Source organism: Esox lucius, chromosome 19, assembly GCF_011004845.1.
Source record: "Esox lucius isolate fEsoLuc1 chromosome 19, fEsoLuc1.pri, whole genome shotgun sequence".
Classification (NCBI taxonomy): Eukaryota; Metazoa; Chordata; class Actinopteri; order Esociformes; family Esocidae; genus Esox; species Esox lucius.
In genome coordinates, this window is record NC_047587.1 from 8,049,645 (window position 1) to 8,064,782 (window position 15,138).

General features: G+C 41.6%; 1 protein-coding gene across 2 annotated transcripts in view; it reads left to right on the top strand.

Moving 5' to 3' along the window:
- The window catches only part of spon1b (spondin 1b), a 76,222-nt gene that overhangs the window by 47,032 nt on the left and 14,052 nt on the right, over positions 1-15,138 (top strand). The window contains exons 7-12 of one of the 2 annotated variants that reach the window (XM_020040597.2): positions 7,240-7,304; positions 9,078-9,279; positions 11,362-11,502; positions 11,737-11,781; positions 11,901-11,976; positions 14,722-14,904. In XM_020040597.2, coding sequence (XP_019896156.1) covers positions 7,240-7,304; positions 9,078-9,279; positions 11,362-11,502; positions 11,737-11,781; positions 11,901-11,976; positions 14,722-14,904 — 712 coding nt within the window. The remainder of the gene's footprint in view (positions 1-7,239; positions 7,305-9,077; positions 9,280-11,361; positions 11,503-11,736; positions 11,782-11,900; positions 11,977-14,721; positions 14,905-15,138) is intronic. The other variant, XM_010883526.3, reaches the window with a different exon arrangement.

The window sequence follows — 15,138 nt, forward strand, 5'->3', positions numbered from 1 at the left end:
GTTGTTCCAAATGTAACCAAGCTAATACGCATGCTGTCTCAGAAGAATTGACATGCTATGCAACCAATTGCAGAGAAAAGCACTCACCTCCAGTATCGGTGGATGGAACACACCAGTGTTGCTTGGTTTTAATGAGCTACTATAATGGGAGAAGAGTGAAACGAGAGAGACAACTCAGGCTAAACAGTCGTACAGCAGAATGTGTTTGACTCCAAAACCCCAACATTAGAAAAGAATAGCTAGCTATATGAATAGATAAATGCAAAATTCCCCCTCGGTTTATAACGCTCTGTGCAGAATCTTTATACCAGCAGCTGTCAAAAACTGCTTAATCAAACACATAGCACAAAATTGTGTCCAGTGGGACACAAAGCGCATAAGTGTTTCAGTAGCCAACACCATGATATCCACAAGTAGCCAAAACATTCACAAGACATTTCCCAACAGAATGTTTTGATGCAAACCCACCACCAGGCTGCCCCCTCAGCACGCTCACTTCCTGCCACAAAGGAAGGTGTTTCAAATAAATAAGAAACTTAATTACATCAGAATCTATCAATATAATTAGACAACAGCTAAAAAAAAAAAAACTAAATATTGTAAAACTATAAATCAACACATCCTCGACCAGCTGCCATTTTTTATTGGCCAGATGTCGCCACACATTTCAGTAAATAAACGCTGGTTTAGAATAACCACTGTGTCTAAATAACTTGGCCTCTATTTTGGGCTGAGTTTAAGCTTTCAACACAAGTGTTTTACAAGGGGTGCTAATTGTGCTTATCTCAGGCAGCAGTGAGACAAACCAAATAGGCGGGAGTTATTATTATTTTATCCAGGTGCCGTGTGTGTTTGTGTAAAATTCCGTCATGTGTCCATTTGTCCATGAGTGGTAAGATAATAATGTTTATTTTAGTATTTAGAAGACAAATCACAACTCTGGATTTCTTTAGATGTATTAATTATGACAGTCTTAAACAACTAATTTGCATAATTAACATGAATTACCACTCTTGCAGAATCTCTTGCACTGTTCAAGCTAGAGACACCAAACCAAATGTCTTTCATATGATTAGTCTATTCAAACCTATCCTTATTAGTATCAATTATAAAGATATTACTCAGCATAGTCATTCATTATTTTTATTTCATGCTTTTGAAACCCTTGAAAACGTATTTAGAAATATTGTAGTATATGTAAATGTCAGTATTTTTTTGTTCAAATTTGATTCAAAGTAACTGTTCACTACCCAAGCTGTTTTGTGCAATTTGGAAGGAGCATGACATATGGAATATGTCAGCGACATATGTCGTTTAAGAAACATCAGTTCATTTTTATTTCAGTGTCAAGTCATGTCAAGTCTAGTGTCTCTGGTGATGAATGCACTCGCCTTTTGATTTGTGCATGTTTGTTTACCCAACAATTCTTCATGCGGCAATGCCACTTTGAAGCACTAAGGGAGGCTAATCTATTTAAAATGTTTGGTAGGCGTGTCTCTGGCTTGGGCATGGAAAGCCATTTTCCAATGTGAATGCATTGTAGAATAACATTGTGGCACAACGAGAATGCTGCTGAAGTGTGAAATCAGGGTGTATGATAGGCAGCTTAGCCTTTGCAAGTCTGATCTACGATGGATTTTTTATGATAATGTTTATTATGGTCTTAATAGTATTTTCAACTCACTGTTGAGCAACAGCTATGTGCCACAACACTTGTGCCCTGATGCTTTATTCTGTATATCTACACCATTGGTTACAACAAGGTTACAACAGTGTTACAACACTGGTTACAACAAGGTTACAACACTGGTTACCACATGGTTACAACAAGGTTACAACATTAGTTATAGCAAGGTTACACCATTGGTTACAACAAGGTTACAACATTGGTTACAAAAAGGTTACAACATTGGTTACCACAAGGTTACAACATTGGTCACAACATTGATTACAACAAGGTTACAACATTGGTTACAACATTGGTTACAGCTCTTTTGTTCCAATGTTCAGGTGCAGTAAACTGTAAGTACATTGTCCCTTATGTTTATGTTGATGAGAGTAACCTCTTTAAAATGGTTGATAAACTGACCTGTTCAAATGGTTGATAAATCAATCTTATTGTCATTGATCAGACACTATTGTGTTTTGTCAAAACTCAACTTCAGATCAAGCAGCTGAGTGTCGGAGGGAAATTACATTGTTTATCTCTGTGATCAGGATGATCCACCAATCCTTTGATGAAAACACAGGAATGTGTTTCTAGGAACTTCTCAAAGTCACAGGTCAAAGGCGAAATATTTTCGGAAATTGAATTTAAATTAACTTTAGATCCATGTTGCTTTTTAACGTCGTAGGAAAATCAGGAATATGCGACCAGCCTGCATTGCACCTTTCCTACGCAGAACGCCACTTGTTTCTAGGACAACCTCAGTTCCTGGTCACATTTACCACGTGACAGAAAGTGTTTGTTCTTGAATACTTCACTGCTGACAGGCACATATCTGGGGGGATCTGCATCATCGACAAACCAACGACCAAAATACTAAAAGGTTGTTTTTTTTGGGGTCACAATCTCCCTTTTAGATGCCTGGCTTGAATTGAAAAAGATATTTTATAGACATTGTTAACTTTTCTCCTGGGGTGAGAATTGCTAGAACAATGAGATGCCAATATTTTCGATCACTGCTTACATGGAATTGGCCTGTAGTTTTCTGGTCCTAATGTGAAATCAAGCAACCTCTATTATCAGTCCATGCAAAGGCTTAGTGAGAGCTATGGAATAGTACATTGATAATCTGGCTGTAATATAATAGGCAGGACACAGGGGAATCGTCAGGAACTGTGTCCAATGAGTAATTACTTTTTACAATGTCTCATTTAGGGATTAAAGTTGTAATAATTTACAGCCTGTATCTAAACATGATTTGCATTGAAATCAAAAATGTAAATGGATTTTGTTAAACTGTCAGGATGTACAGGATTGTGAAATTAAAAGCTAAGATTAGTTCTCATGCGAAGGCAATATTCTTGCAAATCCCCAAGGCTTATTTCTTGTATACTGTACATTTAATAATTCAAGTTAAAACTCTGTTACAGTTTTTAGCATTGTCTTTTTCGATAACCAGTTTTGGTTCAATTAATCCCTGTATGTTTACTTCCTGTAAATATTTGAATGACGTATTTAGAAGAAGTTATTTCTGTGTGCATCCTTTGCACTGTTCATTGGTAATGTTCATTCTAATCATGTTAGCGTTAAAAAACACATTTGATACAGCCCTGATTGGTAGATAGCCCACACTCTTACCTAAATGTCTTATACAGGGGTTTTCAAAGTGTGAATCGCACCGCCTCAGAGGGGTGCCAGAGTGCTTCAGGAGAGGAGGGAAAGTAATTGAAAAGCTATATATGTTTTGAATGTTTTGTAACAAATAAAACGGTAAAGTCAAGCTGTTCCAATAATGAATACATATATCAATGGTTGATAAATGTTTTATACATTTCTTTCCGGTTTTGATAGTCAACACAGTGGCATGCTGACTTTGCTACCATCTCGTAACATTACAGTTGTTGACTGCTAGACAAAGCGGGGCTGTCTGGTTTTCTGATTTGGGCCGGTTCTAGGCATAAGCGACATAAGCAGTTGCTTACGGCCCACAACCGCTTGGGGAAACTTTACCGCTAGTGGAGAGGGGCCCCAAATCGAATTTTGCTTAGGGGCCCCAAAAGGTTAGAGCCGGCACTGAGCCGGCAGGAGAAAACAATTAACTACAGCCTAGCATGTTATTATGTGTAGCTTCAATATAGGGCCATTAGCAGTATGGGCAAAGATTAATCTGGAGGCATGCAGGCTTGGGTAAATGGTTGATTTATTTACACAGCTGTGGTGATGATCGTTATAAATGCAGCCTACAATACTAAATATTTAGAAAGTTATTGTGGACATCATACTCTGCATATTGAACAGTCACTTCAAAAGGAAATGACCCCAATAGGGCAAAACTGGAGAAAAAACTAAATTGAGAAAAAAACATAAATACGTCCAAATTGGCTAGAGGTAGTGATCCACCGTGGAGAGAATCATGGCTAGACCTTCTTTGCCACAAACCAGTTCATTATTTTTCGGTTCACTGGCCTACTACACAAACTGAGTATTTAGCAACCAAAAGTCAATAGCATATATTTATTTGGTAATGCAGTAAATTTGGTTTTATCAAACTGTATGCGCATTGGGTCAGTCGGGAATCCCGCAACTGACAGCTACAAGATAATTATCAAACAGCTGATTGTTGTTATTTGTTTCAATATGGTTGTTAATGAACAACAGGCAATGCACCTTTGGAGTCATTGTCACTAGAGGTTTTCTCCTGTTGTAACTGTCTCATGCAAAAAACAGTCTTTTCATTGTTACCAAAAAAATATGACAAAGTTTTCCAACTTGGAAAATGCCTTCAAGGCATTCTCTGAAGGACTCCTTGTGGTGGCTTGGGTGCTTGTGAGCTCAATCAAGGAAGATGGCCAGAGAGAGTGTTCCTTTTGATGCAAAATATTAAATTCTACACTTCCTGGTTGATTGAACAGCGTGAGAATAACCAGAACAGCATTGGAAACACATATCTGGACATTGTTTCTGCGATTCAACAGGGTTTATATCATGAATTGTATATCACAAAATCGGGGAATGGTGGAGAATCCCCCTTTCCACAAAAGGGGTATTACCATGATTTTCACAATTTCACAGTTTAATGTCTACATAATAATGTGGAAATGTATAGGATATACCATAGTGACCTTAATTCATCACTCTCTGAACTAAGAGATCACATAAAACCACTAAAGGTTGTGTGGCTCAACTTTCCAGGGATGATTGTTTAATAAATCCTACTAACTTCACAGTTGCAGCACAATAGAATACAGCAACATCATCTCCCAGAACCCATTCTCCAGACAGCCGCCCAGCCTTGCTTTTAAAGTCCAATATGACAGTAGTTATTCTTTATTACATCGTCTCTCCCAGAGGCTCGAAGCTCATTTGACACACCCGCCCGCCGCCATCTGCCCGTCTGCCTCTGAGCATGATGTGATTGGGGAGAGCATTTTGGTTCTAGGGGCTCGTGGCCCTGCCTCTCAGTTCCTCTCGGCCTGCAGGAATGACTGGCCTGACTGACGCCTAGCTGAAATGAAATCAATTACAGAGTTACACTATGGCCCAGACTCCTCTGGAGCAGAAGACAGGCGGCCAGACGGGCGGACCTAACGACAGGCAAACAGATTGACAGACGAAGTGACGAACAGACCTGCAAACAGAGGGAACAACGGACAGGAAGGGCCGTTAAAGGACTCAGGAGGGTCGGCCAGTCGTGCCTGCGAGACCAATATTTGAGGAAACCTACAGTAGGTTAGTAAGGGATAATGAGGGCCTCGACCTCGCTGAACCGGTTAGAGAGCAGCCACAGCCTAAGACACGTCCTGTACAACCTTTGTCATTCGTCAGACCCTGGGTACTGTACCGCCTCCTCTGAAAACAGCAGCGATGTGTCACTGAGCTCCCGCTGAAACGCAGTGAGTAAAAGGTGACGCGTGCAGAGGCGAGTTCGGCGAGGGCCTCTGTGGTGTGCAGCAGCGCCGCGGCTCTTCGTGGTTTGTGGATGCGTGAGCGACCTTCCTGCCTGCGTTTCCCTCTGCAGCCTCCGACCGTGTCACTGTGGGCCCAGGGCGTTGCTGACACCGGCTTGTCTGCCCCCAGTTTGTACACACGTGCGCGGGGGCGAGCGCGAGCGCTCGGGTCAGCGTGGCTGGCAGCTGTGTGAAGTGTAGAACATGGCCCTCGGTGCAGTAGCTGCTCCTCCTCACCTACCCCTGGCCCTTCAACACTCTTCTCCTCCCACTCCTCCTCCCATAATAACCCTGTCATTGTGCTTTCCTAGGATTGACTCACAATTGCAAACTGTCTGTAGACAGAATAAGACTCCTGCTGTAATTCGCCTGGATAACAATGATGCAGTCGAGAGTTTGTATCACATGCAGACTTGCAATTATACTTGTGGCTATGACAGTACTGTAGCTGGGCTTCCCCAGTCCTCAGTGTGTGCTAAGACTTCTCTTCAATGTGGTAACAAGGTAGAAGTGGCAGAGACTTGGTAACCAGGCTAGCGTAGTGATTAGCGTCCCTGCTGAGAAACAGACGTATCTAAATAGGACAGGCGCACTCTGTTGGTGAACAGCGCTGACAAACAGAGATCACAAGTTTCTTCTTTGCACATTTCATTTGTGACTCTTCTCACAGCACGTAGCCATTGAGGAAACATGTTCGCACTATAAAAAGGCTGTGCTTTTCAAGAGTGCGGCCTGAAACTGAAGAGCTTGAGGGAGTAATGCATGAGCTACAGTCTTGTCAGCCCTGAGGTGATCTGAAGAGATATCGGAGGTGGACATGTTTTCTCTAAGAAGCCCCAGAGAGACTGAGGCTTTCAGGGTGATTGCAGACTTATCTGTCGTAAATATATGTATTTATTTATTTATTTGCAAGCCTGTGGAGTCTGGGGAACATTCCACTAGGTAGAGGAGTATCTGATACCTGCCTTATGGCTGTGTATCAGTTTGTTTCTCTGAACCAGCAGTAGCCGTGTTGGAATGGCCATATTGCCCTTCAACCGGTTATGTCAGCTGAACTTCTGGGTGCTCTGTGATCCTCAGGTTGGGGGGAAAAAGCCATTTCAGATAATGTTTTGGTAGTCTTTCTAGTTACATGTGTACTGTAGAAATCATGGCTGAATTACAACTGGGCATGCAGGTCTGATGTCCACGGGCCCTGACCTCTATGGGGTGATTTCAATGCAACAAATTGGCTTCAAATTCGCAAAATGTCTCTTGCGTTCAAAACAAAACAGGTAAAACTGCATGAAAATATAATGTAAATTAAAAAGAAATAGTAATCTCACCTATAGAAAATATATTACAATTGACTTCATAAGAATACTTCATAATAACTGAACATCATATTTTGTAATATTTGTCTCCACTACATTGCAAAATATGATCCATCAAAAAGGCTACCTTTTCTCATTTACCTCGTAGCATAATGTGTAAAATTGCAAATCTTGTCTCGGCTTCAATTACAATTGCTTTAATGTCGGAGACCACAGACCAAATCTTGCCTAGTGCCCCTAAAAAAAGGCTAGAGTTTGTATATTTATGTATTTTCCTTGTTGATTTCTCTTTCTGTGTGTTTTTCCTCTACAGGGTGACGATGTTCTGACTGTCATAAAAACCAAGGCACAGTGGCCAGCATGGCAGCCTCTGAACGTGTGAGTAGAAAGTGATATGCAAGAGTACCCTCACTTCAGACTTTTTGTTAAACCTCTGAAAAGGTTACTTTACTAAAATGCTCAGTAAAAAATTATGAACAGAGATGATTATTATATAAATATTAATAAAATAAATATAGAAAAGTTATGCCTCTTCTCTTCCTACCACAACATAAGTCCTGTAGGAGCTAAACACCCAGCATACATTCCCAAGCTACTTCATTGGCCTCTGGATGTTTTTTGTAAATTAATTAAACAATTCATTAAAAAGTGAATCTTTCATAATCTATTTTTGTTTTGATAAAAAAATGTTTCCTTGTGTTTTCTTCTGATCCGGCTAAATGCCTAACCTACCATCAGCTCCTAATATCAACATGTTATGTACATTGACCTATTTTAACATCAGCCTGTCAATTAAGCCGAGCAGTGTTCCCTCTTTAGAAGATACTATTTGGAGGTCGGACGCATACATTTTTTATGTAAAGGGGGATTAAAAAACAACAACAGCATGTCGGTAAAGGAAGGACGTAGTTTAATTAGACACATACTTGTGGAATGAGCTAAATTGTCATTACCTGTAGAACAATCCCCAAGGAACTGCAACACCTAAATACATTTAATCCAACATACTGTACGTTTTATCCAAGATACGTTATATCTGATTGAGCAGAATGGCACGTCCACATTATTCAAAGTATAAAAAAATACATTTCCGTTGTGTGTTACATGCTTATATAATATTTTTCCTTGTCAATTCATGATCTCTTCACACCCCTGTGAGTAACCATTCCGATGTCATTCACTTCTTAGTGACGGTCTAGTTACAGTTATCAGATTCTAAGTGTCAAATGGAACCGTGTTACCTATACAGTTGCCTACTTTTGACCAGAACCTATTGAGCTCTGGTCAGGAGTAGTGGGCTATGTAGGGGATAGGGCACCATTGGGAAAAGAAGCGTAGTATCTTCAATAATAGCTGCATTCATAAACGTGTGGGAGGTGGGAGTTTACTTACCAGTTGGTTTTTGATATAGATTATTTCTATATCCTGCTATCAATCTTATCTTTAACAGCCAGAAATGCCATTTTCGAAGTAATTGACTTAGCTTGTGAAGTCAGAATGCTGGAGCTCAGGGATGACAGACATATTTCCCGCAAGCAATTCCCACTCTGTTAGGAGGGCACCATTAGCCTTCACACACAATCTCAAGCGTTCACATCTCTAGCATAACATTTGTTTCATTAACACTTATTTTGCCTTCAGTAACATCATTTCCTCTCTGAGTTCTAAATAAAAAACAATACATGTTTTATTAATATGCTGCGCCATTTTGACAGAAATGTGTTGTATGTCTTTGCTGGTTGTTTGAGTGGTGATTCTGGATAGTTTTCCAACCAAGGTTAATAACCTTTGTTGAACCTCATCTAAGCAATTAATAGATCATTTTTATGTGCTGCTTTTAAATAACAGTCACAGTTGTAATTTACAATAGCACTCACCAGTCTTTAACATGGAGACCTGTGCAGGTAGCTAAGTTGATGCTAGTGGATTTAAATTCCAAGGATGAAAATGTATGAAGTGTATGTACTTACTACTGTAAGCCACTCTTGATAAAAGTGTCTGCTGAATTATGTACTTGTAAAAATGTGCCAAACCTCTTGCATCAGCACTTATGTACACATGTTCATTCTATACTGCCGTTTCATACCTGGAGCATCACAGAGGCGCTGTACAGTGTGTCATTCTCTGTCGAATGTGTCTGTGTCTGTTTAGGCGGGCGGCTCCCTCGGCTGAGTTTTCAGTGGACCGTACCCGTCACCTCATGTCCTTCCTGAGCATGCTGGGCCCCAGCCCTGACTGGAACGTGGGTCTGTCAGCAGAGGACCTCTGCACCAAGGAGTGTGGCTGGGTCCAGCGGCTGGAGCAGGACCTCATTCCCTGGGACGCTGGCACTGACAGCGGGGTCACCTATGAGGTAAAGGTCCAGGCCACGGTCCCCCCAAAGTCAGGGGGTCAGTACATGATTGGCCGGTGTCTCGTTCGTCCAGTAAATTCTTCTGCCTGTTTAACTTTCAGATCCAGTCATCTGCATGTTGCCTTGGATCTGGAACCGACAGCAGTCGGTCCACTTCCGTTGGTGGTGCAGTGGTGTTGCTTTTTATCTTTCGTTAACAGCACCTGAACGCACCCCATTTTACTCAATGTCGGCTGAAAGACAGAATCAGCAAATTCACAATGCTATGACATTTACTGTGGTGTCGTTTTCGTGCAGCATTTTACATATTTACCCAAGTGGCTGCCTCACTTTTGTCCAGTGTCGAAACTGTGAATACACAGCCCTGAAATCCAGCACTGGAAACGTCTGCTATCCTGAAAAGATGCCCGGGAAATGAAATGGAAAGACACTGCCATCTGTTGGCCATGAAAGACACTGTAGTTGAATTACAACATACAGTATACCAAAACACAACATTTGGTTGCACATCTTGCAAGTCCACGTAATGTCAGTAGCCTCTATCATTTGTATGCAAAGAAAGCAAATAATAAGTATACGAATGCAATTTAGCTTTCATTTGGTTTTTGTCTCCATATGTTGGCTGCAGTGCCACTAGTGGTTCCACATAGAACATTTATAATAAATTCTCTACGGACTAAATGGTTTTTTGTAGTTTTGCTTTCCCTGAAGTTAATGTTTTAGAAAGGTAGCATCAAAGGTGATTTGACACGCACATACCAGAAAACAGTATCATAAATCTCTCATAAAAGGACATTTTTACTGCTGATGAATTATGCATATTGAGATCAAACACTGAGACCCCTAACAGATGGCAGCTGAATATGACAAGGTGCTGCTTTTCAGCTCTGTGCCCACACTTCCACAAGCTCCCCTCCCTGTGCCCATACCATAACATGTGGTAGTTACTGCCAGTTCAGTTCCATACCATGCCAACTTTATACCAACCCTACACCCTAACTAACTCCAGATGGTGTTACCGGTAATACTGGTAAAGTACCTCCTTTTAGAATTACTGGTAGTACCTCTGAAGTGACTCCTGTTAGTATTAATGGTAGTACCTCTGAAGTAACCCCTGTTAGTATTACTGGTAGTATCTCTGAAGTAACTCCTGTTAGTATTACTGGTAGTATCTCTGAAGTAACTCCTGTTAGTATTACTGGCAGTACCTCTGAAGTAACTCCTGTTAGTATTACTGGTAGTACCTCTGAAGTAACTCCTGTTAGTATCACTGGCAGTACCTCTGAAGTAACTCCTGTTAGTATTACTGGCAGTACATCTGAAGTAACTCATGTTAGTATTACTGGCAGTATCTCTGAAGTAACTCATGTTAGTATTACTGGCAGTATCTCTGAAGTAACTCCTGTTAGTATTACTGGCAGTATCTCTGAAGTAACTCCTGTTAGTATTACTGGCAGTATCTCTGAAGTAACCCCTGTTAGTATTACTGGCAGTATCTCTGAAGTAACCTCTGTCGGTATCCCTCCTGGAACAGCAACGCTTACTTCTGTTAAAATGACTGGTAGTGCTGCTTTTGGAACTACATAATTATTTGCTTCCAGGGTTGTGATTTACGGATAAAAATGATCAGTTACATGTAATGTTATTACAAAAACAGTAATGTTAACTAGATATGGGTAGGCATCACGCCTCATTTCCAGTTTTTGAGAAGCCTGATCAATTCACTGGAGAAAACCGCTTAACTCCAGCTCAAACTGGTCAAAACTAAAGACAAATTCACTGGAGAAAACGTGCTTTTCTTTCTGGTGTATATTTGCAGGACTGACAATGTCTTAAATATTTGTTTTAACCTATTCATTCTAAATTAAATGTTTCACGTCACAGAAAATAGATGATTTGCAATATGGATCAGAAGAGACGGCGGTAATGAACATTTAGAAGTTAAAGGCGGCCGAACGTTACACCCTAGCAAGATGTGCTACATTTAAGAAACCAATCCAAAGATGATGGTTCCCATCTTTCCTGGACCCTAGGTCCAAACAGTATCACTTATACTCTGCCCTGAACCCCCTTCCTTTGCAGTCGCCCAACAACCCCACCATCCCCCAGGAGAGAATCCGACCCCTGACCAGCCTGGACCACCCACAGAGCCCATTCTACGACACAGAGGGAGGTCCTATCACAGCCTTGGCACGAGTGGTTGTGGAGAGGATAGCCAGAAAGGTACCTGCAAGCACAAGGCTCATTCTTCCTCTGCATGTCTGTCTTTGCTCACACTCACACACTACACAGCATGTAAACGTCCAGAACTTTCCTCCCAGCCATTTAACATGGAATGTCGCTTTGGGTGGGCAGCGTGCTGCCTCAGTGGTCATACCAAGTCTTTGGAAAGAGAAAACTGACCATCTGTTTTCCTCCTGACGATTGAGCCAAAGACAAATGCTCTATCTCTTTTAGACCACCAACCAGATGTCAACCTCTCTTTTACAGAAGATTTCCCAGGAAAGAAAATTACACATTCAGATGCTTACTCTTGTCTCCGATGAGAATATGTGATATTAGATGGTAAATTGGGAATCTTATCAGTGCTTGTGATGTTGAGTCATGTTTCTTGCCCACAGGGAGAGCAGTGCAATATTGTCCCGGACACAGTGGATGATATTGTTGCAGATATTGGCCAGGAGGAGAAGGAGGAAGGTGTGAAAGTGCTTCATCTATACCACTTTGGGATGTTCAATTTAAAAGCCACACACTAGCTGCTGGACAATTTAATTAAATAGGCTGTGCCTGGATCCCTGTTTAAACCTCCAGATGTCTGTCTGCAATATAGCCAGAACATGGCCAAGCGGGAAAGAAATTAACCTTATGAGGTTTATTTTTCTAACAACACCCTGCAATTACTTTTTGGTATTACGTTTGAACCAAATTATAGGTTCCTTCTACAATCTCTGTTGAAGACAACACTTTCTTTGTCCTAAAAAATTAAGATCAACTCCGTTCTGATGGGGTAGAGTGCAGATTAATGTTGGCAGACTGAAGCTATGATTTTCAACATCAAAAGAATAGTCTTCATTTAAACTGTGTAATTGCAGGCAATTCGTTTGGTGCTAAAATGTTTATGTTTTGATAAGCATCAGTTCATTCCAGCACCCACCCAGCATGTTACACTTCAATTAAAATATAGAGTTGGAAACAACCTGAGTAAACCAGCCCTATTTTTATGGTGTCTTTAGAATACAACCCTGTTTCTCAAAATGTTGGGACGCTTCGTAAAATGCAAATAATATCAGAATGCAATGATGTGCAAATCATTTATCCCTATTTTTTTTTGAAAATACTACAAAGAAAACTTTTGAAGCTGAGAAAGGTTATTGTTTTTGGAAAAATACAAAAAGTTGGGACAGGGCCATGTTTATAACTGTGTTGCATCACCTCTTCTTTTAACAACACTCTGGAAGCGTTTAACCACTTGATTCCCAAAGAGATATTAAAAATGTTGATTCATCAGACCATATTAAAAATGTTGATTCATCAGACCACAGGACTGTTTTCCACTTCGCCTCATCATCTTTTTTATATATGGTTTTATCTTTGCATGGTAGAATTTTAACTTGCATTTATGGATTCAGTGTTGTACTGTGTTCACAGACAATGGTTTTCGGAAGTGAATATGGGTTTTCGGCCTTCTCAGGATTCTTTGAATAGATAATAGATACCTCTTTGCAATTTTATGTAGAAAAACACTGTTCTTGAACTGTTGCACTATTTCCCTGCGCCGTCTTTCACAGACTGGTGAACCCGTCCCTATCTTTACTTCTGAAAGTCACCCTCTCTGGGATGCTCTTTTTATACCCAATCCTGTTACCGACCTGCTGGCAATTAACCAAATTAGTTGTGAGAAGTTCCACCAGGTTTTGTTTCAGCATTACACAACTTTTCCAGTCTTGCCCATCCCAGTTTTTTTTGGAGCGTGCCTCTGTCCCAGCTTTTTTGAAACATGTTGCTGGCATCAAATTCAAAGTGGGCATATTCACCGATCAGCCATAACATTATGAACACCTGCCTAATATTGTGTAGGTCCCCACCCATCGAAGCATGGACTCCACTAGACCTCTGAAGGTGTGCTGTGGTATCTGGCACCAAGACGTTAGCAGCAGACCCTTTAAGTCCTGTAAGTTGTGAGGTGGGGCCTCCATGGATTGGACTTGTTTGTCCAACACATCCCACAGATGCATGATTGGATTAAGATCTGGGGAATTTGGAGGCCAAGTGGACACCTTGAACTCGTTGTTGTGTTCCTCAAACCATTCCTGAACCATTTTTGCTTTGTGGCAGGGCGCATTATCCTGCTGAAAGAGGCCAATGCCATCAGGGAATACCGTTGCCATGAAAGAGTGCACATAGTCTGCAACATGTCAAAGTAACATCCACATGAATGGCAGGACCCAAAGTTTTCCAGCAGAACATTGCCCAAAGCATCACACTGCCGGCTTGCCTTCTTCCCATAGTGCATCCTGGTGCCATGTGTTCTCCAGGTTAGACGCACATGCACCCAGCCATCCATGTGATTTAAAAGAAAATGTGATTCATCAGACCAGGCCACATTCTTCCATTGCTCCGTGGTCCATTTCTGATGCTCACGTGCCCATCGTAGGCACTCTCGGCAGTGGTCACAGGGGTCAGCATGGGCACCCTGACTGGTCTGCGGCTACGCAGCCCCATACGCAACAAACTGGGATGCACTGTGTGTCCTGACACCTTTCTGTCAGTACTAGCATGAACTTTTTCAGCAATTTGAGCTGCAGTAGGTGGTCTGGACCACATGGGCCAGGTCTGGACCACATGGGCCAGCCTTCACTCCCCACATGCATCAGTGAGTCTTGGCCGCCCATGACCCTGTTGTCAGTTCACTGTTTTTCCTTTCTTGGACCACTTTTGATAGGTACTGACCACTGCAGACCGGGAACAACCCATAAGGGCTGCAGTTTTGGAGATGCTCTGACCCAGTCCTCTAGCCATCACATTTTTCCTGCATCTTACACATCAACTTTGAGGACAGGAATGTTCACTTGTTGCCTTAAATATCCCACCCACTGACAGGTGCCATGATGACGAGATTATGAGTGTTATTCACTTCACCTGTCAGTGGTCAGAATGTTATGGCGGATCGGTGTATTTTTTCAAGAAAAAATAAAATGCATCAGTTTCAACATTTGATATAATTATTTGTACTATTTTCTATCGAGTATAGGGTTGAAATTATTGGCACATCATTGCATTCTGTTTTTCGTTAAATTTTACACAGCGCCACAACTCTTTTGGAAACAGCGTTGTGGTGTCTTTGTATGAGATAGTATAATTTACCCACGGCGCTTCTAGTCACCCCAACTGTCCTAGATGGCTTTCTTTAGGCATAGTCTCACAGGCTACTTCTCTGTCCAGACGACACTCCGGAGACCTGCATCTACTCCAACTGGTCTCCGTGGTCTGCCTGCAGCTCAGCCACCTGCGAAAAGGGCCGGAGGATGAGACAGAGGATGCTGAAAGCCCAGCTGGACCTCAGCGTTCCCTGCCCCCACACGCAGGACTTCAAACCCTGCATGGGGCCGGGCTGCAGTGAGGAGGGTGAGGACTACTGACGGTGGTCAGAGCACCAATGAAACTTGAATGGCACATTTCAGTCAAGTGGTATCAGTAAGCTGACTAAAAGGCACTTATGTATGAGTACAGTTGTTTGGCTGCTTGGGTGAATGGCTGTCTTTTTAGTCTGTGCTGGGTGAATGGCTGCCTTTTTAGTTTATACTGGATGAATGTATTGTAGTTAAAAGTATGTTGAGTGAATGGTTGTCTTTAAAAACA